Below are 27,705 nucleotides of genomic sequence, written 5' to 3'. Positions count from 1 at the left end.
TTTCCTTTCAATCTTTATTTAAAAGAATCACAAATATTATTGAACCATACAGTTGCATCCACCTCTTTAATTCTTCCATTCCCATCAGAAACATTTTGCTTAAAAACCTCAGTTGATCAAACCCACAGAAACGGAATTGTTAGCAGTATCATAAAGGGGGAAAGAATGAGAGCCTGTGGTACAGGGATAGGAGAGAGATGATCTTCCAAAGCCATAGTTTATTTCTGAAAGGAAAAGTTAAAGGATACATTTATTAGCAAAGGAAGCTAAAGAATTAAAGATGGCAAGATTCTTTTAAAAGATTGGGCCTTTATCATGGCACACCCACAAATTACCATTTATGGTACCCTCGGCTGAGCGAGGCCAGGAGGCAGGGATGCACATAAGGTGTTTCTTTTGTTAGGGTGAGAGTGGCTGGGCTGGGAAAAGATAGCTCACCTGCAGCACCTTGTTCTGTAACAAGCTACTGACTCAGAAAGCTCTGGACCCAGGATCAAAATTCTCCTACTGAGGCAGGATAAACCACTCAAAGTAGTCCAGCTAGAAAGATCAGGTGCCACTTGTGATAAGCCACTTGTTTCTGGGTGATGCAGCTCATTATCTATTATAATAAGCATCCTTCCTTGTCATTAGAGCATAGGGATAAAAGCTCCTCATGGAAGGACGCAGGGGATCTGCTGCTGGCAAACTGTTGCTCAGTGTTGAAGCAGCAGATAGAATTGGACTTGATTCTGCAAGGCTTCATGACAATAGTCTGTATAAAGACTCTTAGAATAAGTGTTTTAAAAGTTCCTCCATTTTTCCCATGATGTGGGGAAACGGCTTCAGTATTGTTTAGGATAGGCTTGCATATAATAGTAAAATGATAAGACATGTCAAATGGGGGAATGAAGCCCCAGAGCTCTCCCAGTTTGGGGAATCCATTATATCTTATAAAAGAAGAGATTTATGTTTGAGATTATTGGTCCACTAAATTTTTCTTCACTTATATTTGATTTTCAATGGTAGGACTTATTGGAATATGTGGACAGTTCTGCTGTGGCAATAGACACTATATTAAAAACTCATCTTGGTATTTACTGCACTGACTTTCAGTTAATTTACTTAAGCCCACATTTCATTTTAATCAAAACCAAAAACTAGAAACTGTTACTCCCCAACTAAGCAACAATGTATTTTTTAAGCACTGTAGAGATTTAGTAAATAGCATGTGTGATTAATTTAGAAACAACCTCTGCCACTCGACTCAATACACATAATAGTTTCCCTTTTCCTCTTTTGTATGAGTTAAATGAAGACCAGGGAGCCAATGAGAAGCCAGTCCTGTTAGGCTTGTAATCTTGGGCTCCATAGGGATGTCTTTCGTAAAAATAAAAAATAAATGGGTAGATATTTCTATTAAAAGACATGGTGCTGGGACTTGTACACAGCTTAAATAATGGTTGGGTGAGCCATTCTTTGAGGGGAAACGCTCAAATGTTATTTTAGTCACTCGCGGCACCATTAGTTGGGGTGCACACTTGGCTTAGAATATCGTTTACCTTATTACGTTGCTTATTGATGATCTTTGGCTTGCAAACAGTTCAACATCTTCTCAAAAATACATATAGTATGCCCAGTAAAATACATTGGCTAGCATAAAAATCAAAGGAAATAGGAGTTTGGAATATCGATCAACATTACTCGGGTTTTGAATTGTGAAATAATCAACAATCCTGCCCAACTTATCTCGGAAGACAAACTTGACCTTGTCACTGGTTTTCATTGTCAGGTCGCTGTAGTCAACGTTATCTCCGGAAATTTCAATGCTGGCAAAACTGATCTTCCGTTTAAAGCTGGAGATGGAGCTGTTGATGATGTTAGTAATGTTGACTTCTTCCACTTCCTTTGCTTTCCCCTAGTTCATAAACACGGTGGTTAGTGTGACAGATGACTTAGCAAAGTAAGTAAGTGGGTATTTATATACGTGGGGCTTCCCTGGTGGCTTAACGGTAAAGAATACACCTGCCAATGCAGGAGAGGTGGGTTCGATCCCTGGGTCAGGAAGATCTCCTAGAGATGGAAATGGCAACCCATTCCAGTATTCTTACCTGGAAAATCCCATGCAGAGTAACCTGGAGGGCTATAGTTCATGTGGTTGCAAAGAATCAGACATGACTGAGTGACTAAGCAACATCAATTCACATACTTAGAGGTCTTAATATTGAATAATTAGGTTTAAGACAGAGCAGTACTGAGTGCCTTGCTTACCATACAAATCAAAGGAAATAGTAGTTTGGAATATCGATCAACATTACTAGGGTTTTGAATTGTGAAATAATCAACAATCCTGCCCAACTTATCTCAGAAGACAAACTTGAACTTGTCACCGGTTTTCATTGTCTGGTAAGCAAGACGTGGCAGTCCTGATATCCTGCTTATAGGCACCTGTCTTTAAGCCATCAGCTTGTATAATGGGGAGAATAACCATTGCCCATTCTAGATGTGCAGAGCCGAGTGTGTGTGTGTATGTGTGTGCTCAGTTGTGTCCAACTCTTTGTGACCCCAAGGACTGTAGCCCATCAGCCTCCTTTGTCCACAGAATTTCCCAGTCAAGAATACTGGAGTGGGTTGCCATTTCTTTCTCTAGGGTGCTAAATGTTAATTGCTCAGGTTTTGAAGATACTGACCTGGGTTCAGATCCCATTCTGTATTTCACTATTGTGACATTTTAGTCACCCCAATTCCTTTAGAACTCAATTTCCTTGCCTGCAAAATGTTGATGACATTAATACCTACCTCTTGAGAGTGATGGGAAGATTAAATGGTGTAAATTACGTAAAGCATTTAGTAGGTATTTGACGATTTCATTTTATTCCAGGGAGAAGGGAATAACTGATTATGGAAGTTAGTAGAAATCAGCAGTGTCTTAAGGTTTTTGCCACACAAACAGAAATAATGATGGTTCCTGCAATCCCATGGAGTTGCCATTCTCCGCCATAGCTGGAACAACACAGCACGTGGACTGGAAAGAAAGCTCAGCTGTGGAACGCAGAGGCAGCCTGATCCCAGGGCAGAGCCTGGGTGGGGTGGTGGCAGCCGTTGTTGACTCTTACTCCAGCAGCACATCAGAAGCAGCCCAGGCCTCTGACAATGGCTGATACACAGTAGCTCACTGCCCCCAGTCCACACAGAGAGTCTACATGGGTCCTGCTTGCCCTGCAGTGCGACTTCACAGCAGGGCTGGGGTGGCAGAGGCCGGAGGAGTGATCAGCTACGAACGAAAAGAGGACCTGGACCCGAGGTTGCACCCGAGCAGAGCAAGGGCAACAATTGCTGGTACCTGCCCAGATAGTACATCAGAGAGAACGTGGACCTCTCTCTGCAGCCTACCCAGCCTGTAGGCCTCCCTTCCTTCAGCACCTCCCTGGGGCTGGGAGAGGGAAAAGCATACATTTAAAAGGGATAGAGCCAGCATGAGCTCAATCCTCAGGGCTTCTGCTCCAGCAACTTGGGGTCAGATCCCACCCTAACAGGGTGAGGAGGGTCACCGGGCAGAAAGGAAGTCACACCGCACACCAGGCTCTAGCTCTAGCCCCTCCATCTGCAGTCCCACCTTCCACCAAGGTGACAGCTGCCAGCACATGCTGAGGAAAGACATGACTAGCTTCCACACCAAGTTCAGCTTTCCCAGCAAAAGCACTCTGTGTAGGGACATACCCACATAAGGCCTATGCAAGACCGCAATAGGCAGCTGCTTCACCTAAACTCGTAGAGGCAGAGAAATTTAAGCAAAATGAAAAGTCAAAGAAACTGATCTCAGTTGAAAGAGCAAAAGAAATCCCCTGAAAAAATAATGAAACAGAAATAAACAATATCTGATAAAGAATTCAAAACATTATTATTAATAATGTTAACTGAATTAGGGAAAAGAATAGATGAACATGGTGAGAATTTTAACAAGGAACTAAAAAATATTTTTAAAAAGACCCAATCTTAGGGATTCCCTGATATCCATGGTTAGGACTCCACACTTTCACTGTCGAAAGCCTGAGTTCAACCCCTGGTCAGGGAATAAGATCCCACAAACCGCACAGTGTGGCCAAAAGAAAAGAAGTGAAGAATTTAATACTGAAGTAAAACTCACTAGAAGGAATGAAGCAGACTAAATGATACAGAAGAACACATAAATGATCTGGAAGATAGAATAATAGAAACCACCTGATTAGAACAGCAAAAAGAAAAACAAGTAAAAAAAAAAAATGAGAACAACTCTGAGATAATATCAAGTGTATCAATGTTCACATTATAGGGGTCCCAGAAAGAGAAGGGGATAGAAAATGTATTTGATGAAATTATGACTAAAAACTTCCCAAACCCAAACAAGGACCAAATATCTAGGTACAGGAAACACAGAGGGTCCCAAGCAAGATGAACTCAAACACATTCATACTAAGACATAACTAAAATGCCAAGCGTTAACGATAAAGAGAGAATTCTAAAGGCAACAAGAGAAAAATACAGAATCATATACAAGGGATCCCACATAAATCTGTCAGCTGATTTTTCTGCAGAAACTTTGCAGGCCAGAAGAGTGTGACATTCAATGCTCTAAAGGGTAAAACCTGCAACCCAGGTTATTCTAGATTATCATCTAGAATTGAAGAAGAGATAAAGAACTTCTCAGACAAGGAAAAACTAAGACAATTCATCAATAGTAAACTTACCCTAGAAGAAATGTTAAAGGATTTTCTCTAAGTGGAAAAGAAGAAAGAATCTATAGGAAAGGGATAATCCTAATCCCTTTACTAGGAAAGGCAAACGTACAGTAAGAACTGAGGCTCAACCACTTAATTAAGCCAGTGTGAAGATTAAAAGACAAAAAAATTGTGAAAACAACTATAACTGCAAAAAACAGTTGAAGGACACATGAGATGTAAACTATGACATCAAAAACGCAAAGTGTAGGAGAAGGGAGTAAAAAATGCAGCTCCTTCACAATGCGTTTGATCTTAAATTACTACCAGTTTAAAATAAGTAGACACCACAAGTCAAAAACCTACAAGAGATACACAAAAATGAAAAAGAAAGGAACGTAAGAATGTTATTAAACAAAATCTTCAACCATAAGAAAAGAAACAAAAAAGGAAATGAACTGAGAAGAACCAAAAAAAAAAAAAACAAAACTAGAAAATGAGTAATAACACGGCAGTAGGTACATGACTGTCGGTAGTTATTTTATTTTTTATTAAACTTTTTATTTGGTATTGGAGTATAGCCGATTAACAATGTTGTGATAGTTTTGGGTACAGCAAAGGGACTCAGCCATACATACACATGTATCCATTCTTCCCAATTCATTGAGCTCCCTCCTAGATACACTGCTATATTTAAAATGGATAACCGCCAAAAGTCTACTGTTGAGCACAGGGAACACTGCTCAATGTTATGTGGAAGCCTGGATGGAAGGGAATAATTACTTTAAATGTCAATAGACTAAATGCTTCAAACAAAAGACAGGGTGAGTGATAGAATTAAAAAACAAGACCCACCTATATGCTGCCTACAAAAAAGTTTAATGCATGCAAAGACTGCAAGTGAGGGGATGGAAGAAGATATTTCATGCAGACAGAAATGATAAAAAAGCCAGGGTAGCAATACTCATATCAAACAAAACAGACATCAAACAAAATCTATAACACAAAACAAAGATGGAAACATACAGTAATCAAAACAGCATGGTACTGGCACAGAACAGACATACAGCTCAGCACAACAGAGTAGAGAGCCCAAGAATAAATCCACTTCACAGTCAGTTAATCTATGACAAAGGAGATGAGAACATATAATGGAGAAAAGAGTTACCTCAATAAGTAGTGCTGGGAAGACTGGACAGCTACGTTTACAAGAATCAAATTAGAAAAATTTTAATTAATTTAAAATTTAAAATTAAATTAAATTTTAAATTTTGTATAAAATTTAATTTTATACAAAAATGAACTCAAAATGGATTAAAGATCTAAATGTAAGAGCTGAAACCCTAAGACTCCTAGAAGAGAACGTAGGGAGAATACTCTGACATAAATCATAGCAATATTTTTTTGGATCAGTCTCACAAGACAAAAAGAAACAAAAGCAAAAATTAAACAAATGGGGCTTAATTAAACTTAAAAGTTTTGCACAGCTAAGGAAACCATTAATAAAATGAAGCGACAACTTACTGAATGGGACATAATATTTGCGAATGACATGAACAGCAAGAGGTTAATATCCAAAATATATAAACAGGTCATACAGCTGAATATCAAAAAAACAACACTATCAAAAACATGGCCAGAGGACCCGAAGAGACATTTTTCCAAAGAAGACATACAGAATGACTAACAGGCAAGTGATACTTGACATATCTAATTATTAGAAAAATGAAGATCAAAACAATAAGACATCACTTTGCATCTGTCAGAATGGCTACCATCGAAGAGTCTACAAATGAATATTGGTTAGGACGTGGAGAAAAGGGGATCCTTGTACACTGTTGGGAATGTAAGTTGGTGCAGTAACTATGCAAAACAATAAGGAGGTTCATCAAGACACTGAAAATAGAATTACCATAAGATCTAGCAGTTGCACTCCTGGGTATATATCCAGATAAAAATGAAAGTACTAATTCAAAAAGATACATGCACTCCACTGTTCAGAGATGCACCGTTTACAATAGCCAAGATATGGAAGCAATCCAAGTGTAGCTCAACTGACCAACGGATAAAGAATATGTGAGATACACATATATATAATGAAATATTAGCCAACCATAAATATGAATGAAATTTTGTCATTTGCAGTAATGTGGATGGCTCTAGAGAGCATTATGCTCAGTGAGATAAGTCAGAGGGACAAAGGCTCTGTGATATCACTTATACGTGAAAAAAAATAAATGAATACAACTAGCAAAAGAGAAACAGACTCACAGATAGAGAAAACAAGCTAGTGATTATGGGAGGGAAAGAGAAAAGACAAGGGGCAAGACAGGGGTATGGGATTGCATGATTTCAACTACTATGTATAAAATATATAAGCAGCAAGGGTGAATTGTATAGAACAGGCAATAGCAGCCATTGTTTTGTCATAACTTTAATGGAGTAGTATATATAAAAATAATCATTATGCTGTACACCTGAAACTCATATAACATTGTAAATCAACTCTACTTCAATTTAAAAAATAAATCTAATTAAAAAAATAATTTTTTAAAAAAGAAAGCCTACAGGGAGTAAAATAAATGAATATTCTTTGGCTGGCACATATGATCATTTGCCTTTAGTACTTGAGTACTATGACTGTGTGAAACATTGTTTACGATAGTCAAGCACAAGAGAAAAGTCAACTGGATCTCTGGGCTATTCTGAATCCTCCTTTTCTCCCCATTAAACCTTGTACATCCCGGCCCTTTGCTGAAGGTGGGCAGCTCTTCTGCATTGGATCCCTATTTTTTTTTTTTGCCTGTTAGCAGGAGCTTTGTATGGCCATGTCTATCAAACTGGGCTTCCAAAAAATTCCAGGGTTCCATGAGGGTGCAGAGAATAATAGTTAAGGGCATGGTCCATTGCCCACTGCAAGTGGGAATAACAGATGTGTCAGACTTTGGAGCCAAGCAGATTTAGGTTCAAATCTCAGCTCTGCCTTTTCCTGTCTTTGTCCTCTTGAATAAATTACTTATCTTCCCATACTGAGAACTCTAAACTGTAAAAATAGGGATAGCCTTACTGAGTTGTTATGAGCACTTTTAACAGGTGTCTACAAGATGGTAAAGAATCCGCCTGCCAATGCAGGAGATGTGGGCTCGACCCCTGGGTTGGGAAGATCCCCTGGAGTGGAAAATGGCACCCCACTTCAATGTCCTTGTCTAGAGAATCCCACGGGCAGAGGAGCCTGGTGGGCTAGAGTCCATGGGCCCACAAAGACTCGAACATGACTGAGCACATGACCATGACATGATGACCATGAGCATTTTAAATGACATAATATTGGCAAAGAGCTTGTGACTATGTCTGGCATATACATGCTCAATTGATAATAATCATTATTATTATTCTGAGAGATGAACCATGGTGTTTCACTGCTAAGCCAGATAATGAGTCTCTCCCTGTTAGCAGAAAAATACGCTAATCATGAAGTTTGCCACAGTTTAATTTTTCCATACATTTTTCTGTAAACCATTGCTTGTATAATTTAAGAAAACAAGAAGGCAACAAAAGAATAAATAGTAAATACATATTAATCTGGAATTTATAAGCAGCTGATCATGTTTGATTTGATCCTAGGTTTTTCATGGATGCTTGTTCTCGTGGTTGTGATTTTATGTTGCATTACAGATAACAGTTATTTTCTGTGAGAAAATTAAGCATATTAATATCTCATTGGCAAAAAGAGTAGTCTTGTTAAAAAGGCGTCATGACTGTCAGATTCCCACAATTGAACAAGATGAGAATCACTGGTGCAAAGTGAATCCCTGGGGGTCAGGAACCAGGTCCTGGTTTTCTCGACAGACCAGTATATGGCACAGGTGATGAATTATACAGAGTCCTCAAATTCTTACCCGATCTTTGGCTGCCATCTGCTGTAAGGAGCTGTAGTGGGCAACTGCATATTCCAGGAGGGCCCCAAACACGAAGCTAAAGCATATTCCCAGGTACACATCGATGGCCTTTATGAAGCAGTTGGTGTTCGGGAGAGAAGTACGGGACCCAATCATCAGTGTGGTCATTGACAATACGGTGGTCACTCCTGGGGAAAAAGTGAGCAATGTACCCACGACAGTGGTCAGTGCACCTGCCTTCTCCACCTGGCAAACTGTCTCCACTCAAGAGCTGGCAGCATGGGGACAGGACTCAGAAATGGGGCAGAGCTCATTCTGAAAAGGCTGTGGGCTTCTGGAAAAGAGTTGATTTGCCCATCTTGTACAGGTATGAGTGATACGACTTTCTAAATATTTCCGTCTTCTCACTGGAGGGAGGTGTTCAGTAAACAAAATAACCATTCTTCCTTATCTGTCACTGTAAAACAAAGTTTAAAAATACACTATTCCTAACGTGGTCTCTCTTTATCTCTCAAGAAATCAGCTCCTAGAACTGTCCTGTGAATATCAAATAAAAGAATGGCAGAAAGTTAAAAAAAATAAGACCTAATAAGCCAGTTCTTAGAAATCTCCCATTGGAACTACTTACCAATGCAGGTTCTTGCAGGAACTGAATCAAGGGAGATCCAAAACGAGACCCAGGATAACACCACCAGGAAAGTGGAAGGAACATAGGTTTCCAAAATGAAATATAGGACGTTCCTCTGAAGCTCAAATTGCAAGACCAGTCGTGTGTAATTTCCTGATAGGGTGAACACGGGATAAGAGATCAACCCTACTCAACTGGCATTCCCTGTGGGATGTTTAACTTCGCTGTATTTGCCTCAAACCATCCATTGTTCACCAAAACATAGTTAACAATGAACTGTCATTATAGTTTCAATGAAAGAAATTGTGGTTGTATAGTATGGCGTTTACGGGGGTGCTGATGCCCCCACCCGCGAGCCTCTCATGCCTTACTCTGTCACAGTGTTCCTGCAGCATCACTGCTGGTTTCCAGGACACCTGCTTCACTAGACTGTGAGCCCCTGGGACCACTTCAGTAGTGGGTGTGAAGCAGGTAGAAGTGCCAAGCCCAAACGCTTGGCATATCACAGAGGGGTTCTTGGGCCCAGAAGGGGCCAAGTGAAAAAGACGTGATATTTCTGACTCAGAATACAACTAGGCTACATTGCCCTTGTGCAGATTGTCCTATGAGTTACCTGTTTCCTGCTGTGATCTGGTAACTGAGGTGAAATATTGTTGTATGGTGTACTGAGCAAGCCGCAGGTTCTCCAATCCCCGCACAGAGTCGTTCCCTCTCAGCCAGCTGAACTCTACGTCATTCCCATCGTAGCCCCCTGCCGAGTGAAAGAGTGCCCTGATCAGTGCAAGAAGGTGGCAGATTGGACTGGTCTGGAAAACACTGTGAGGCAGAGACAACAGAAGCTCTGTCTTGATGGTGTAAGTCCAGGGACGATCCCACGCAAAGCCCGGCGTGATTTCTCAAGCGTAGTTACAGTGTGTGCCCAGAATGAGACGACCTGCTGGGGCCTTTCACCGTCAGTGAGAACCAGTCCTGCGCTAAGCATTGTATACACCTAGTAGATGATGAGTAACTAGAAACGGCCTCTATCACTATTTAAATGATATTTTTGAACACGTATCTGTGAACTCACAAAGATCTATAGTAGCTATTGCCTTTCAGGACAGTCTAATTTGGAGGGGGTTCTCAGGGACATTTGGCCTGTTCATATTTTCATATTGGCATAATACAACAAAAAAAGAACCCCAAAAAACTTTCAGCCATCCACTTTGTTGATGTCTACAAACATAAGTATTTGATAAACCTCAAAGCAGTTTTACTAATATAGTTGGTGATAGTAATAATAGCTACCTTTTATTAAACATTTACATTAAGTCCTTTACATATTATGTCTCTAAGATTCTCACAAGCTTGCAAAGTAGAGCTATATACTTCTTCATTATTTAAAACTTTTTTTTTTACATTTTATGAAATTGAAATGGATCTCACAGTTGTTATATATTAAGTAGAGCTTAGAGCCTACATTTTTTCTGCAGTGTTCCTATTCGATACATGCTGTGCCTTAGAATTGAGGAACTGTAATGCTTTGTCCCTTTTATACATGAGAATGATCAGATTCAGAGAGACTGCATAACTTTCTCAGGACAGCAAAGCAAATGAGAAACAAACCTGTACTGGACCTCAAGAAAGTTTAATACCAAAGCCCATGGATGATGATGATAATATCTATCGCTTAGTAATCAATTACCTTTCTAAGTGCTTTACAACATTATCATCTCATTTAATCCTCAGATGATACCTTTGAGAAGACAGATGAGTGGTTATTAAGCACATAAAAAGATTCTCAAAATCATTAGTCTTAAGGGAAACACAAATCAAGACCACAGTAAGATACCACTTCACATCCACCAGAATGGCTGTAATGAAAAAGATAGACAGTAATAGATGGTGAGAGTGTTGCTGGTGGAAATGTAAAATGGTGCAACCACTTTGGAAAACGATTTGACAGTTTCTTGAAAAATTAAACATAAATTTGACCCGGCGTTTTACTCCTAAGTATCCGTCCAAGAGAAATCAAATCATGTCCATAAAAGGACTTGTACAGAAATGTTCACAGCACTGTCGTTCATAACAGCTGAAAGGTGGAAACAAGTCAGAGCAACTTGTAGTGCTTGTATCATTTTGTCTGGAATCCCAAAGGGAAAAAGTATCTAAAAAAGTAAGTTATACAAGCCTCTACTTAGATACTTTGCTTTCATAACTGATGGTGGGGTTGTTGTCCAGTCACTAAGTTGTGTTCTACTCTTTGTGACCCCAGGGACTGCAGCACGCCAGGCTTCCCTGCCCACCATCTCCTGGAGTTTGCTCAAACTCATGTCCATTGAGTTGGTGATGCCATCCAACCATCTCATCCTCTGTCGCCCCCTTCTCCTCCTGCCCTCACCCAGCATCAGAGTCTTTTCCAGTGAGTTGGCTCGTCGCATCAGGTGGCCAAAATATTGAAGCTTCAGCTTCAGCATTAGTCCTTCTGATGAATATTCAGGGCTGATTTCCTTTAGGATTGACTGGTTTGATCTCCTTGATGTCCAAGCGACTCTCAAGAGTCTTCTCCAGCACCACAATTTGAAAGCATCAGTTTTTCAGCACTCAGCATTTTTATAGTCCAACTCTCATCTGTACATGACTACTGGAAAAACCATAGCTGTGACTATATGGACCTTTGTGGGAAAAGTGACTGGTAAATGCTCACAATCATTACCTTCTCATTGCTCTTTCCCTGAGTGGATATGGGCAATTGTGGCATGGTATCAATTCTTTTCTAGGGATAGCATTCAGGAAAAAGCCCTTGGTGAGGTTTCTGAACCCAGAGTCAGGGAAAGCTTCCTCTGCTCACTGGGGACAATATTTGTGCAAGCAGAGTGCTGGAGTTTCCAGGAGAATCTCACTCCTGAGATTTGAGATGAGCACAGCCACCCATGGAGGGCAATTGCTCTCTGTACATGGGGCTGAAAATGAGCTCTCTTTTTGTTAACCTCAAGTTTTAGTCTGCCCCCAAACAGCTGCATTGCTTCAAGAAGGTTTTTCATGCATTTAATCAATAAGGTAATTAATCTGCCTGCCCGAGTCTTTAATTAAATGTCTACCTCTGAAAAATGACCGCTGTCTCATAATGGTTCTGTTTCTCAGATGTTGGCCACTAGTGTCCTCATGTAAGAAGCACCCAGGGGTTTCCAGAGCTTGACTACAGTTTTTCCTCCTTGTGCAAGCCATGCCTTGACGCCTTAATAATCATTGTCTGTGGCATTTTTTCCCTAGGACTTGTATCACAGGTGCCACCTCCCCATGGTAGGCATTTCGGAGTGGTTTACAAAGGAACCACAAGATCACTCAGACTGCCAGGAATTCATCTGACACCCATCAAGTTAGAGTAAATCCTCATTCTTCATCATAAGCAAATCCCCAGGATGCAGTTTGGATGTCCACTTACTGGCACTATGCTATTAAGCTTTATGTGTATCAAATAATTTATTTTAGAAGTTTAAAGCAGTCTTGCAATAAAGGTCGATGATTGTTTTGTATATCTGCCAGTTCTTCTGCTGTGCTCTTCCTGGCTTCCATGACTTAGTAGTTTCTGAGACTCCTTCCTAGTCCTATTGACTCCTGTTTGCTTTGCTGTCCTGTCTAGTTGTAGGTGGAAATACTTGGTGCCAATGCACAGGGGTCCTCTCCCAAAGACATAATGTTGAAAGGTTTATTTTTTAAAGTCTCTAAATCTCTCTGGACATACACCCAGAAGGGATGAACCCATTGTCATCAACATCAAGGAGAGAAAGTCTACTATGAATAGGACACTCCTCACACATACACAGATCTAAGTCACCCCAGAAACTCATCTAAGGGGCCCACATGACATATACTCACAGCTCTCTAGTTGCAACTTGCATGTCTGTGTGTCCATGGGGTATTTAGACAGGTCCATGTTACATGCAACAGTTGTTGTGATTCTAAGAAAGGAAAAATGGGTTCGTAGAGAGTGTTATAAGGATGCTATAAAAAGTATACCCTCCCTCTTAAGGGCCACTCCAAGAGAACTTTCACCTTGACTCTTAGAGTGAATGTGTGACTTGGTGCCCACATTCACAGAGGTCCTGAGTTTTTCTGCACTAAGCAATACTTGAGAGACTTGGTTAAAGCCAGAGTCCAGAGTGCAGAAAGTTAGAATGTTGGCAATTCAGAGACAAACTTGCAACAATATCACAAAACAGAATCATTCATTGGCTTTTTTGAGATCCTTCTGCATCCAGTTTATTCTGGGCTCTGAGAGTCAAAAACTTGCCTAAGGTCAGAGAGCAGGGACTTGCCCTAAATCTGTCTGACTCTGGAGCCAGGCTATTAACCATCGTCCATTATTTGTTATCCTTGTACTTGCACTGTTATGTGCAATAATACAGAGAGACAAACACACACACGCACATGCACACTCACACATGCTGTGGGAACGCAAGGAAGGGGCACCTTAGTATTAATTGGAGTTAGGGTCAAGGGAGAGGTCTATTGGACTTCTCGAAAGAGGTGTTGAGGTTTGGGCTGACCTCTGTGGCTCAGCTGGTAAAGAATCCGCCTGCAACGTGGGAGATCTGAGTTTGATCCCTGGGTTGGGAAGATCCCCTCGAGAAGGGAAAAGCTACACACTCCAGTATTCTGGCCTGGAGAATTCCATAGACTGTATAGACCATGGGGTTGAACACAACTGAGCGACTTTCACTTTCACTTTCATGAATATTTGGTCCCTGTGTGTGCATGTCTGAAGTCGCTCAGTCGTGTCCGACTCTGCGACCCCGTGGACTGTAGCCCCCCAGGCTCCTCTGTCCATGGTCCCTAGCCTTCTACTGAAGGCCTCTAGCAGCGTTTGGCTTGCAGTCATTGTCTAACCCTGGCAGAGGCAGTGGTGAGTCCTCTGCCTGTAGGCTGCCCCAGGGAGCACCTTAGGGGCATCCTTCCTGTTGCTGCCAAACAACAGCTTGATGAAGTTGTGAAGGGTGGAAGAAAGTTTTGGCCTCGGGGATTTGAAGAAGGGGCAAAGCAGAACCCATGACTACAGGTGGTGAGGCTTTGGAGGACTGTACTTTGATTTTTCTATCTGTACGAGAACAGTTCACCTAAGTAGAGATGTATTCTGTGGCCACCAACTGCCCTGCTGTGCCCAGGAAAAGGAAGTTCTTTGTATCACCTCTCTGTCTGCGCTTCCTGTTCCCCTTCCCTCTTCCTAGCTAACTTCCTTTTACTCTTTAAGACTCAGCTTAGAGTCCTGCGAAAACCTCCTCTAACATCACCCCAAACCACTGTCCCACTCCCGCCTCAGGCCCCCAGTGCCCTGACTTCCTTTGCTTATGTGTCTGTGTCAGGACAACATCTGATTCAGCCCCATGGCCTCAGCATCCAGCACAGGGCTGGCACGGAGCACACATTCTCAGTAGAGACTTGTTGAGCCAAACTGGACTGAGAAAGGGCCCTTCTGCTCTGTGGACAAGGACCTAAGAAGGCAGGCCCACGAGAAGGGGAGGTGGTTACTGAAGACTGGTCAGAACATCCTTTGCCTTTCCTCCCCACTCTTTCCCCTCCAACCCTGAGGTCACAGGTGCCCAGTTACCTGAGGGCATACAGGACTGTGCCATTGGAGAAGAGGCGGATAAGTCTGTTCCCCACAGTGACTTCATGGAGGAAGGACTTCTTGGACTCCACGATGTAGGTGTCTGGCACCCAGAGGAATTCCACTAGGCGTGCATCCAGAGTGAAGCTCTTGTTGCCTTCGAACACCAGCCGCTGGTCCGTCCAGCGCTGTCTGAGGTATATGGTGGCTGTGTAGTCCTGAGGGGCATCCGGGGAGAGGAAGTGGACGGAAGGAGAAAGCTCAGAAAGTGCAAGGAAAAGGGTCCCATCTTACTTCCCTCCCCACCGCCACTGAGATCAAGAGCACATGCCACAGTAGACAGGGGTGAACGAAGCTTGCCTCGAGGTGGTGGCCTGCAGCTATATGAGAACAAAGCACCATATTTATTCCAGATAACAACACCCACTGCCCAAAGGGAGCCGCATAGGAGTATGTTCAGGGCCTTAACTTACTATCCCTTGATCACAAAGGCCACAGTAAGTTTTTCAAGGTTGCCTAGTTTACCTGGGGTCTACAGCGGACTCTCATGGCAAACTGCCTGTAGTGTCACCTTGCCTAAAATGTGTTCTCTTAAGTGAGAAGATGGTTGGAAGAAGTTACATGATTATTGGTTTTCATCAGCTTGTCTCCTGCTCTGTGAGGAACCATGTGATATTTAGGCTTCCTCCCTGCATTTTATTTTTCCCCATTCTTATCCCTCACCCAGCACACCCACTCCCTCATCCCCCCCACTCCCAGCCTTTGAATCCACTTTTCCTCTGATACTCAGAAGATTTGTTTTACAAGCATCTTCCACTGTCTTGAGTTTCAGGATAGGTCTCCAGTTCCTGCCATTCCAATAAGTCTCTGTTCTGTTTTGCATAGCTAGAATGGGCTTCCTCATAAAACACAGGGAAGGGGCTCAATGGGTGGAAGGCGAGGGAAGCACACTTACCATATTACTCTCTGAAATACTGGAAATACTTGCAATGTCCAGAGTCAGTGCTATCTGAACAGGTTCTCCTAAGAATGGAGAAAAAACAGAAAGCCTTAATAGAAATATAAACAGATTCGGTAACATTAGCACAGTTAAGAAATATAGTTATATACATTAATAATTAATAAAAAATATATAAGAAATATATGGGCTTCCCAGGTGGTGCTAGTGGTAACGAATCTGCAATGCAAGAGATGCAAGAGATGCAGGTTCGATACCTGGCTCAGGAAGATCCCCTGGAGAGGGGAAAGGCAACCCATTCCAGTATTCTTGTCTGGAAAATCCCATCGACAGAGGAGCCTGGTGGGCTACAGTCCAAGGGGTTGCAAAGAATCAGATAAGGTCTCAAAGCGTCAGACACAATTGAAGCAACTTGGCAAATATGCACATAAGAAATACATATATCTTGGAAAATTTCAAAAGTAACAGTGATCTATTGCAAAATTTTAAACACTTTAGAAGCTTATAAATAAAAGATTAATTTCTATCCTCCCCCTCGCAGGAGAAATGTCCATACAGGGTGTGTCTCTCTTTTGTATGAAAAAGCAACGCACATGTATACACTTAGCTAAACACGCGGAAGCGAGACCACACTAGAGTCATTAGTGTTTATTTGAAGGAATGGAATGGTATCTGCTACTTCTTACTTGGAGGACTTTTTCCTATGGTGCTTGTGAGGGACCCATTTATTTCAAAATGTAATAGAGATTTGGGAACTTGTACACAAATATATCTCCCTCCCTCAACCAAGTAAATTTACCACCAGATGGCATTCAAGACTGCTCATGGTTGAGCTTCCACTCACCTCCTGACATCTTTCTCCTCTTCCTGTGCTCTCCAGGCACCTTAAACTATTTACAATTGCAGAACCATCCCCATTTGGTCTGGTGTACAGATGCTGGGCCTCAATCCTGGAGTCTGGGCGGATGGGCCTGACTTCTGAGGGTGCCTGTCTTACCTCTCAAGTGAAGTAAGAAGAAGTGAAGAAGAATGGGAGCCACCATTCTCAGTGGCCAGGCCAGGAATATTTACTCTCCCTGAGACTAGAGATGTGGAACAAAAGTCCAGGAGTCAGGAAGATGTGAGTTTTGATCTGGGAAGTTAGCAGACCTTTCAGAACTGCAGCTTTCTCACCTGCAGGTTTGAATAATGCTAATGACATCAGAGGGTCATGGAAAAGGTTAAATGAGAGAAGGTGTGTAGTAGCTTCTTTGCAGGTGACGAGCTGGAATATGCACGAATGGTTGCCTAGCTAGACATACAGAAGGTGCTCAGAAATAATTATGTGTACAGAGCCCCCAGCATGGTTTCTATCATGTCATACCATGCACTTGGTAAATATCATTTCCCTTCCCTAACCCCTCTCTTCCATGATGTTAGCTAATTCTGGAAAAGAAACAACCTTCCTCATCAGGTTAATAGGTGGAAAGCATTTACTTGGGATAATAACTGGGGGTGCCTCAGGGAACTGTGACAACACATTAACTAGAGAAGGAATTCAAAATGCTTCACCACATCAAACTGGGAGAAATCAGAGAGCAGCCTAATTATTAATTGAAGGAAATCAAGCTGCAGGGTATAGGTAAGAACTTGGAATTGGAGTTTTAAAGCCAGTGCAATTAAAAATAATTAACTGAATACTTGGTAGGAAAGGGGTAGATCTTTCAGGGCAGACCCTGGAAGGTGCTGAAGGAGTTAAGGTGCTAAGTGGCTCTCTGACCCTCATGGCAGCAAGGTGTTGCATCAAGAAGAGAAGCTTAGGGTCAGAGTGGCCACATCCCAGCAGTGTGACCTTGAACAAACTGCTAAACCTCTCTGTTTTACAGTTTCTCATCTTTAAAATAGAGCTACTAATGTCGGTCATCAGGGTGGGGTTGGGAAGGTCATGGGATCGATTGTAAGAGCTCGGCACACGGCAGGCGTGGGTCAGCGCTGGTTGCCACCCCGAGGAACATGGAGAACCGAAGATGTACAAGCGCCTCAGGCTCACTGTGGGCTTGTACGTTTAGTTTGTTTCTAGGTAGTCTAGTCCCGGCTTTTCCTCAGTTGGCTGCTTTATGGACCAGAGTTTGTTCTTTCTTCCCTGTGAGTTAGAAAAGTGAGCAGTACCACCAGAGGGCAGCTTTCTCCTAGGAAACAGGTCAAGGCCAGGTCCTGGGCAGAGGCTTGCAGACCCGTGCTGCCAAGCTCAGTCCCTGAAAAGCCCTACGGAGGTCTGGTCACTCAGGGACCTCAGGGTCCTAGACCTGGGTGGACAGACGTTACTCCAGAGAACTACAGCCCCTCCGTGGGCCTGGAGACTGCCTCATACATGTAGGTTCTGTTAGGAGGCAGAGTGCCAAAGGCTCATGACAAGGGGTGGGGGGTGTGCCTTCCCCTCTTTTTGACTGAGGACCCCTTGCCCCATCCCACCCCAGGGGGGTGTGCGTCTCATGTCCCTGAGGGCCACCTCAGGCTCAGAATGGTATGTTACCCAGGGACTCTGCACCCTGTTGGTCCACGAGCCAGCAACAAGAAGGGCAGTGTTCTGGCCCAGTTGTTTGGCATTTGGGAGGCAGAGAAGTTGTTCAGCAAATCTAACTAGATGTGCACACTCCCAGGCTTATCATTAGCATTCAGTTGGTCCTGGGAAAACTAGGGGAGGTGGAAGCCCCCCAAGGTCCCTTAACTTAAGGACTTCAAATCCAAATAAGCAGCTGGGTCTCTCAGATCTCCACCTGAAGGGGTATGGGTGGCCCCAGCTGCTGTGCTCTGAAACCTTTCACCACACTTGTTCAGAGGCCACACTTCCCATGGGCTGCATCCCACTGGGGCCTGAACGTGTTAGGAATACTAAGGCAGGCCTGCTCCTGGGAGGCACAGAGATGGGAGACTCCTGTGATGGGAACTTCTGCTCAAGGACTCCGTGGTGGACTTTCTGAACACGCTTAGAACTGCACTGTGGTCTAAGGCACCTCCACTAGCCTTTCTTCCCTCCCTCCCTTTTCCCCTTCAACTTTCCAGCTTCCTCCTTTTCCTGCCCCATATTTTGTCATAGATATGGCCCCAATAAATATCTTGCAAGGATAATCCCCTCTCATTGTCTGCTCCTCAGAGGACCTGGACTAACCCACTAATCCTAGATCTGACCTGAGAATTTTATTAATATCAACTGAAGGGAGGAGCAGGAAGGCAAAGGGATTAAAATAGATGGCATCCTGATGATATATTTAAACACTTCATTCACTCTTCCTTGTGAGGTAGATGATATGCCCCCTAGTTACAGAAAGCTAAGATGCTTGCCCAGCAGTTGAGCCAGGAGCCAAACTCAGGTTTATTCAACTCCAAGGCTCTTTCTACTACTCAAGGTAACAAGACATTAGTAACCACCTTGTTCAGTCTTGCATTTTACAAACAGAGAGGCTGAGACCCTGTGAGAAGGAGGTAGGTGGTGGCCTCATTCTTTCCATCCTTGCCTCATTTTTCAAGATATATTAATTGACAACTTGCTACCTGCTGAGCACTGAGATACCACTGGGGCTAGTGAAATAAATAAAGCAGGATTTCTGCAAGGGATTTCAGCCTAGAGCCGAGACAGACATAAAGCCAGTGACAGTAGCACCCGGTGACAGCTATGATCTACAAGTATGTTCAAAATAGAGTGTGAAGAAAGGGCATGAGGCCTGGAGGAATCTGTGTGGGCTGCTCAGAAGAGGAAGCCTTTGATCTGAGACATGAAGGAAAACTGGCATTTTACCAGGAGTCAAATTGGAACAACCTCTTCTTGGCAGATAAACAGTCTGAGCAAAAACCATGGAGACCAGAGAGGCCAAGGAGGTCTGGGGGCACATTTGTATAAGGGCATAGCGGGGAGAAGCTGGGGAGATGAGGTTGACAGACAGATAGAGGTGGGGCTGGGAAGTGCCGAGTGTGCCGCGCAAAGGGCTCTGGACTCTAGGCTGGAGATACTGGGGAGCAGGAAGTATTCTGAGCAGCAAAGGGCCCAGGTGGGTCATCCGAATGGCAGAGTAGAGGGTTAGTCTTGAGGTGGCAGGCTGAGGCATGAAGAACAGGTGGAACAGTCCTGGTGAGACATAGTGGGTTTCTCGAGTAATGATACCAGAAGTGCAGGTAGAAGGCAGAGAGCAGGTATGGGGTAGTGAGGAAGCTCTAGTCCTCCCTGGGGAGAAGGATTTCTGTATCCTGCAGGTGGAGAGACCAGAGAAACTGCTTTCTCCCAAGCAGCATGAAAAATAACTGGCAGCTGTTTGTATCACTGCCAATCTGTTAGATCAGAAAAAGCAGTCAACTACAGTCTCCCAAAACCCTTATCTGCATATTATCTCTGGTCCTGTTCCTTTCAAATTGATGTCCTGGGCAAAAAGAATGACCTACCGCCAAAATTGGGCCTGAGAAACTTGTTATATCCTGCTGTGAGATTCTCAAAGCCAGGCAGGGACAGCTTGTTGCTTCTGCTGACCTCGATGTTAAACTGATTCCCCTGGACGCACATCCTGCAGAAGAAAACAGGTGTCAGTGTACATGTGTGCTGATGTGCGGGTCAACATGCACACACACAAACTTGAAACTTGAGCTTGTGTTTGCATGTATGTGTGTGGTTATATAGGCTTCCAAGTGGCTCAGTGGTAAAGAATCTGTTTGCCAATGCAAAAGACGCAGGAGACACAGGTTTGATCCCTGGGTCAGGACTCTGGAGTAGGAAAAGGCAACCCACTCCAGTATTCTTGCCTGGAAAATTCATGGGTTGCAAAGAGTCAGACACAACTGAGCACACAAGCACGCACATACGTGTGCATGTGCTCATGTACCAGCAATGACTCTTCCAAAGAGAACCCTCCAATTTTCAGCTGCTGAATTAAACATATCTCTATCTCACCCCACTTTATTATGCATTTGCCATGTATCATAATGTCGTGGTAATTTGGAAACACTCAAAACCTTCACCCCAAAACAAAAGGGATTTATCCATCTCTGACCATTTTGGAAGCTTGACTTCTCCAGACGGAAAAACATGGCATGACACTGTACGTCCTGGTGCGTCTGCGGGGTGAAGGCACTAGGATCTGTCTTGTCGTCGGTAAGTAGAAAGGACTGCCACCCCTCCCACCGAGTGCAAAACACAGAGCAGTTCAGACCAAGGCCACTGTGGGTGGCAGAGCTCACCGTGCAGAGAAGAGACTCAGACACACAAAGGTCAGGTGGAGACTGCGCTTCATGCTGGGGAGCGGCACGTGTAGCGTGAGGCCGAAGAAGAAACCACCTGGGGAAGCAGATGGGGCAGGTGGGAGGCAGCCGACCCCCAGAGCGCACCTCCACCCAGCCCAGCTTTTCCCTCCTGGAGGGTCAGGTACAGCATTTTCTCCACCTCTGTTGGGGGCAGCCTCTTCCCACACCCACATGCAGCTCCTCCCTGCATGTCATCCAGGAATGCCTTCATTTTGGAAGATCACATTTTTTTTCCACTTTTTAAAACTGGAATATAATTCCTTCACGGTGTGGTGTCAGTTTCTGCTGTACAACATCATGAATCAGCCACATGTATTCATATATCCCCTCCTTCCTGAGTCTCCCTGCCACCACACCCCCACCCCACCCCTCGAGGTCATCACGGAGCGCCACACTGAGCCCCCTGCGCTACCCAGCAGCTTCCCATCAGCTATCTGTTTTACACACGATAGTGAATATACGTCAGTGCCACTCTCTCAGCTCATGCCCTCTCCTCCTCCCCGACCACCGTGTCAACAAGTCTGTTCTCTACATCTGTGCATCTATTCCCTCCCTGCAAATAGCTTTATCGGTACCATTCCTCTAGATTCCATATATATGCATTAATATATGATATTTGTTTTTCTCTGACTTACTTCACTCTGTATGACAGGCTCTAGATTCAGCCATATTGCTTCAACTCACTCAATTTCGTTGGAGAATCACATTTCAAATAAAGGCTGAGGACTTGTTTAGCGAGCAGTTCTCCGGAGCAGAAATGTAGCTGGTGCGTCCTGAGGTGCATGTGTGGAGAGCCCAGGACAGCGCTCACCCTGTCCTTGTCCTGATTTTCCAGGAAGGACATCCCAACCACATACTCCCCTCTGACCATGCTGTATATCGGAGGGTCTAGGCCTGTTAAGCAGGAAATGAGAACTCCCTGAGGACCTCCATGGGCCAAGGAACATGTTAGGTATTTTCCCATAGATTCTCCTCATCTGTGCTCACAATGGCCTTGTGAGATGGGCAGGTTTATCCCTGTATTGCAATGAGAATACAGCACTCCCAGAAATGTCTCTGTGCTGGTGAATGTCAGAGGCTTCACAGACAGGGCTGGCAGCCTCAAGACCCAGTCACGGACTGCTCTCCACCCCCGGACCTGCTCCCTGGTGCTTTGAAGCTGCTTAGCCGGTGCGGGTGAGCATCATGTGCGTGCAGACTGTCAGGGGAGGCACGGCCTAGGGGCTGGCCTCCTCGGTTTGGGGACTGCTGTCAGATGTCTCTGGGAGAGGCAGGTACCCAGGCAGGCGAGCCTGCGAACTGTCACTCTGGGGACAGCAGCAGAGGTCCTCAGGGCAGGGGCGGGGCTCAGGTCCCAAATTTGACCTCTTTGGTAGTCTCTGTGAACAAGGTCACTTTCTAGAGTCTTGCCATTCTGGGGCTCAGGGTGCAAATCAGCCATTAATTAACATTACTTACAAAACAAACACATGTTTATTCTAGGAATGGAAATGAACTAGAGATGTATACAGTCAAATGTGAAAATTTCAGTGATGTATTGAAGTAGGTGTATCAATTTGACACACGTACCACTAGGGTGGGAGATGTTGATGGTGGAGGAAGCTGTGTATGTGTATGGAGCTCAGTTTTGCTGTGAACTTAAAAGTTCTGAAAAAATTAACTCTTAAAAAAATAGTGTAAATCCCTCCCTCACTTCTCTAGTCTCATACATCCAAGATAACAATTGTTAACGGTTGCTTTACGCACACATCCACTATATTTTTATGTACACATATATCTTTGCATGAAGAAAAAGATTTAAAAGCAAAACTGGAATGATGGCATACAGTTTTTGCTACATACATTTTCACTTAATAATAAAAGCAAATCTTTATTAAATATTGAATGCATGCTTTTACTATGCCAAGAACCTCTTCAATCCTCACAACAACTTTTTGAGGTAGTTACTACCATTGTCATTTTACAGATGAAGAAATGGAGGCTTAGAGATGATAAGAAAATACCAAGGTTATATAGCACGTGAAGAACAGAACTGAATCCAGGCAAGCTGAGCCAAGCACTATTTTTTTTTAGCATTTTATGTTTTTTTTTTTTAATGGTTATTTCACTTTCATATTTCTTTAAAAAGTTGAAGTATATTTGACCTACAAGTACTTTTAACCACTGTACCATGACACATACTCTTTCCCAATGTCAGTGGGAACTTTCCATGTCATTCCTATAGATCTGCCTCATTGTTTGTGATGGCAACAAGATATTTCATAAGATTCCATCCATGGCTCCTCCCATGGATGTAGGAGCCTGGTAGGCTGCAGTCCATGGAGTCGCTAAGAGTCGGATACGACTGAGCGACTTCACTTTCACTTTTCACTTTCATGCATTGGAGAAGGACATGGCAATCCACTCCAGTGTTCTTGCCTGGAGAATCCCAGGGACGGGGAGCCTGATGGGCTGCCGTCTATGGGATCGCACAGAGTCAGACACGACTGAAGCGACTTAGCAGCAGCTGCAGCAGCAGCAGTGTACTAACATTTATATAACACATGTCCTATATGGTTACTAAGTTATTTCTGAATCTTTTACTGTTACAAAGCCAATAATGAACATCTCTGCACATGTGTAAACTCCTATAAATCTGCACTCTGTCATATTTCCCTGCCTCAGTCTTTTCCTGCTCGTGCGCCAACAATACCAGCCATAAAATCACCATTATCGATCTACCAATGTTCGTAATCACACTTTCTCCCTTTAGTGCATCTCCCCGACGCTTGTCCTTCCTCTTAATCCCAGAGTCATGTTTAAGAAGGTCCAGGGAGCACTCCCATGCCTTCTATCCCTTCATTCAACTTTCCAAAGGCTTAGCGGATCCTCCTATGAATCAGACTCATGTGAGGCCCCCAAAGAGCTGCGGTCTGCTGGGGACAGAGGAGCGTGAGCAGTGAAGGAGACCTGAGTTCCCGGTGACTGTCCTGTGACGGGGGCCGAGGCAAAGGGATTCAAGGAGGGAACACAAAGGAAGCGCGCGGCCAGCTCCATGGGGGACCGTGCCACAGTGCTAGGATGGAAGCCATAGAGAGGGTCACGGGTTCCTGAAGGATGTGTGTGCATTTGCCAGGTGAATGAAGGAGGCCAGGGGCCCTCCAGATGGTGGGGACAGATGTGGAGTCTTGTCTACGGACACCCTGCTACTTACTGCACTTAGTCTCTCCCTATAACCCATGACCACTGACAACTTCTTTCTAGTCTGGCCTGAATTAGCTGCATTCTCATCTGGGATATGTCTCAACTCTTTCTTCTCTCATAAGGTACCACCCTCAGTCAAGTAAGTTGGAAACACCCAGTCTTCAGCTCCAAGACTCCAGCTGAATCATGTGTTTCCTGTGGTCAACCCTAAGTTAGGAAGACAGAATGTCTGGGCCCTGAGCCTTTGAATCTGCTCCAAAGAGTTCATACTCTGAGAAGCTTTACCCAGGCTAGACGTGGATGGGTGATCCCATCTCAACCTGCTTGCTCTGGTTACAGTGCTGAGAATGTCTCATTTTATAAGGGAAGAAAGGAGAAAAGGAGAAAGCCCTCTAAATGCCTGCTAGGTGCCACTCTTGGTGATTAATCTCATTTAATTCTCACCAACTGACCCAGTAGGTGTTAATTTCGGGAGTTGACTCTAAGATCAGTGAAAGGTTTTGACTGAGGTCACATGGCCATAAAGTGCCTGTGATTTGAACCCAGGTCTTCCAAGCCCCTCTTTTATGTGCTATATCTGGGAAGAGAGGCCTCAGGTCCTGGAGCTAAACTGGGTTCCACAAAACCCATCTCTGGGATGGAGTTCTGTATTCACAGCATGGCCTAAGTGGCAAGTGCAGCTGGTGCCCTCGTCCCACGTGGCAGAGGCACCAACCCTTAGGTGGCAGTTTGCGTACCTGACTGCCTGAATGGAGGTTTGGGCCACCAGCTGTGATACAGACTCGGGGAATGGCGTTTGGCAGAGCTGTGCACTGAGCCACCAGGGGGCGGTGCCCAGAGGGTTGTCTTGCAGCCACAGATTCTGGCTGGAACCACCAGCCTCCTGCGTCTGTAGGGAACATGGTACTCAGGCACTCAGATCCACTCCTGAGTAGGGGCAGCCTATGCACTCTTACCCTCCTCTGAGGGGATCTCTGCCAAGATCCAACTTCCACTGGTAGAACTTGAACTTTGGATTCAGGCATCCCTGAGTTGTTTAACCTCTCAGAGCATTGGTTTTCTCATCTAACAAAAGGGAATAGAAAGCACTCAACAAACACCTGCTTTCATTCTCCTCTACCTTCTCCATCTTCCAGGGGACTTTGGCGACTCCACCATGACTACAGGAATCCAAAGCTCAAGCTCTTTCTAACATACCCAGGCTGTGAGCTGACTGTAGTGTCGCTCCGAGGGGACTCAGGTTGGCATCACCTCGGGGAGGACAGTGTCAGACACAGGACCTCAGGGTCACCTAGGCGACTGAGGCCACCTTTTTCTAGATGGGCTCTGAGAAGCAGTTGTTGTTGTTTGATTGCTAAGCCATGTCTGACTCTTTGCGACCCCATGAAGCAGAAGTAATTCCAGTATGTGCTGGTCTCCACTCCCATTCCCAGAATCGCCATCACACAAATACTGAGAACTGAAATTTGTCATGCGAAGAGTTGACTCATTGGAAAAGACTCTGATGCTGGGAGGGATTGGGGGCAGGAGGAGAAGGGGACGACAGAGGATGAGATGGCTGGATGGCATCACTGACTCGATGGACGTGAGTCTGGGTGAACTCCGGGAGTTGGTGATGGACAGGGAGGCCTGGCGTGCTGCGATTCATGGGGTCGCAAAGAGTCGGACACGACTGAGCGACTGAACTGAACTGAGCTGAAATTTGCCATGTTAGCCTCCTCCCTCCATGGGCACTGTGCCCCTGTCATCGGTCACTTCTGCATAGACAGAACCATTTGTTGGAAAGCAGGTGTGGCACCTGAGTTAGGCTGAGATGAGGAGAGACATCATCACCACAGGCCCACCTTGAGAACTCACAGAAGCTGGACTTGCCCAGTGTGTGTCCTGGGTGGTGACACAGAGAGGAAGACCTGCGGCTCTAGGATCGGACCAAAGGTGTTCTGATCTTGCTTCTGTGCTTTCTCTGAGATTGCTTAACTTCTCTCTGAAGTTGAGTTCCCTCCACTGTATTAATAAAAGGAAAAGTTCTTAAGACAACGGTGAGGCCTCGTACAAAGGAGGTGCTCCGCAAATTCCGGCCCCAGCCCCCTTCCCCGGGTCCCTGCCGGGCTTAGACTTGGCTCGCCTGCCCTTTTCTCGCTCCAAGCAAAGAGGGGCCAGCAGCTTCCTTACCGGTTCCCTTACTCCGTTGGGACCGGGCCTTCAGGTCTTCAGGCTGGGCTTTCAAGTAGGGCATAGTCTTCCAGGTCCCTGAGATTCTTCCCATCGTCAGCCCTGACCCCCGGGATGCAGACACACAACCACTCTCTGATGGAGTGGCTCTCTCTGTGGGAAAGAGGAAGCTGCAGGACCTGCCGGCAGACGGCTGGGTGGAGCCTCTCACAGCTCCTCCCCCGGGTGGGGCTCTGAGCAGGTTCCAGGTGTCTGTGGGAATTCTCAGCTCTGGCTAGGGCTGCCGGCTGCCAGGGACTTGATTCTGAGCTGTGTCTCAGCCACACTCCTGGACCAGAGAAGATTCTTAAGATGAAAGACCCACGAAAGTCAAATAAAATGGGTCACCCACCCATCATGTCTGGAAGATGAGTCTCTGGTTCTGGATTCGGGAGACTCCTCTCTACCTTGGTATAATGAAATGAGAATTTGAAGTGTGTATGACCTTGGGCAAGCCACTTCACCCCTCTACTCCTCAGCTTCCCATCCATAACATAGAACTCGACCATCTCTAAAATTATGATTCCTGGTTATGTATTTTAAATGCTCTTTGGGATCAACAGAGAACCTTATCTGTGTAGAAGACTTGCAGAGCCCAGCACCTCATGCTTTCCACTCTGTGAAGTCTCAAAAAGAGACACAGAAGTCAAAAGAATAGAGGATAGAGGCTGAGCAGACCCACCCAGGAAGAGATTGGAGGGACTCTGGGACAAATCTGGAGAGATTTCTAGACTGCTCCAACTTCCCTGTCCCTACCCCTGACTCAGATGATTTCCCATTCCCCACAGAGTCCACTGTAGGAGCCTCCTTCTTCCCTGGCCAGTTGAACCTCCTAACAGAAGTGCTTCACAGCGTTCTCTGAAAACTAAGTGCCCTCCTTGTCACTGTAGCCAGTGGCCTCGAAACTCAATCTTGGCTTCCTGTGGGAAGGCACAAGGAATTCCCTGGAGGGTTAGCCTCGCACCCTGAGAGCTGGGGGCCAGGGAGGGAGTCGGATGGAGAGCCCCAGGGGCGAGCTGGCAAGATGCCCCTCAGCACCTCCTACCCTCCTGACATCACTGCAGGGCTCCTGCCCAGGTCCCTGCCTGTCCGGGAGATGGGGCGGTGGGGAGAGAGGGAGACAGTTGAAGAGGGAGTGAATGAAAATTCAGGAAGCTAAAGGAGGTAGGAAGGATAGAGGGGGCCTTCATGGGCGATGCCCCATAGATACCTTTGGCTCCAGACAAGTTTCCTTAATGTGCCCCTGGAGCCTGGCCAGCCTCACAAGCATTTCTGTGCTGGTTGGCACGGAGTAGGTA

The 27,705-nt window shown here is 44.7% G+C and overlaps 1 protein-coding gene across 2 annotated transcripts; it reads right to left on the bottom strand.

Moving 5' to 3' along the window:
* Nucleotides 1-26,579, bottom strand: GABRP (gamma-aminobutyric acid type A receptor subunit pi). Of its 2 annotated transcripts, XR_009731703.1 has the most exons (11): nucleotides 26,369-26,579; nucleotides 20,951-21,047; nucleotides 20,162-20,280; nucleotides 15,746-15,813; nucleotides 14,791-15,008; nucleotides 13,062-13,144; nucleotides 9,817-9,954; nucleotides 9,204-9,356; nucleotides 8,576-8,763; nucleotides 1,542-1,897; nucleotides 1-224 (listed from the first exon to the last, which is right to left on the bottom strand). XR_009731703.1 is itself a non-coding variant. In XM_061393197.1 (10 exons), the coding sequence occupies exons 1-10, from the start codon at nucleotides 26,460-26,462 to the stop codon at nucleotides 1,595-1,597; spliced, it is 1,461 nt and encodes a 486-aa protein (XP_061249181.1). In that variant the 5' UTR covers nucleotides 26,463-26,578; the 3' UTR covers nucleotides 1-1,594. The 2 variants fall into 2 exon arrangements, 1 of the variants encoding a protein (XP_061249181.1); XM_061393197.1 differs by having other exon boundaries at nucleotides 1-1,897; nucleotides 26,369-26,578.
* Nucleotides 26,580-27,705: the final 1,126 nt, after the last annotated feature.

The sequence above is a fragment of the Bos javanicus genome, chromosome 20 (assembly GCF_032452875.1).
Source record: "Bos javanicus breed banteng chromosome 20, ARS-OSU_banteng_1.0, whole genome shotgun sequence".
Lineage (NCBI taxonomy): Eukaryota > Metazoa > Chordata > Mammalia > Artiodactyla > Bovidae > Bos > Bos javanicus.
Note: the sequence above shows the minus strand (reverse complement) of the source record. Positions and strands in the feature narration are given on the sequence as shown.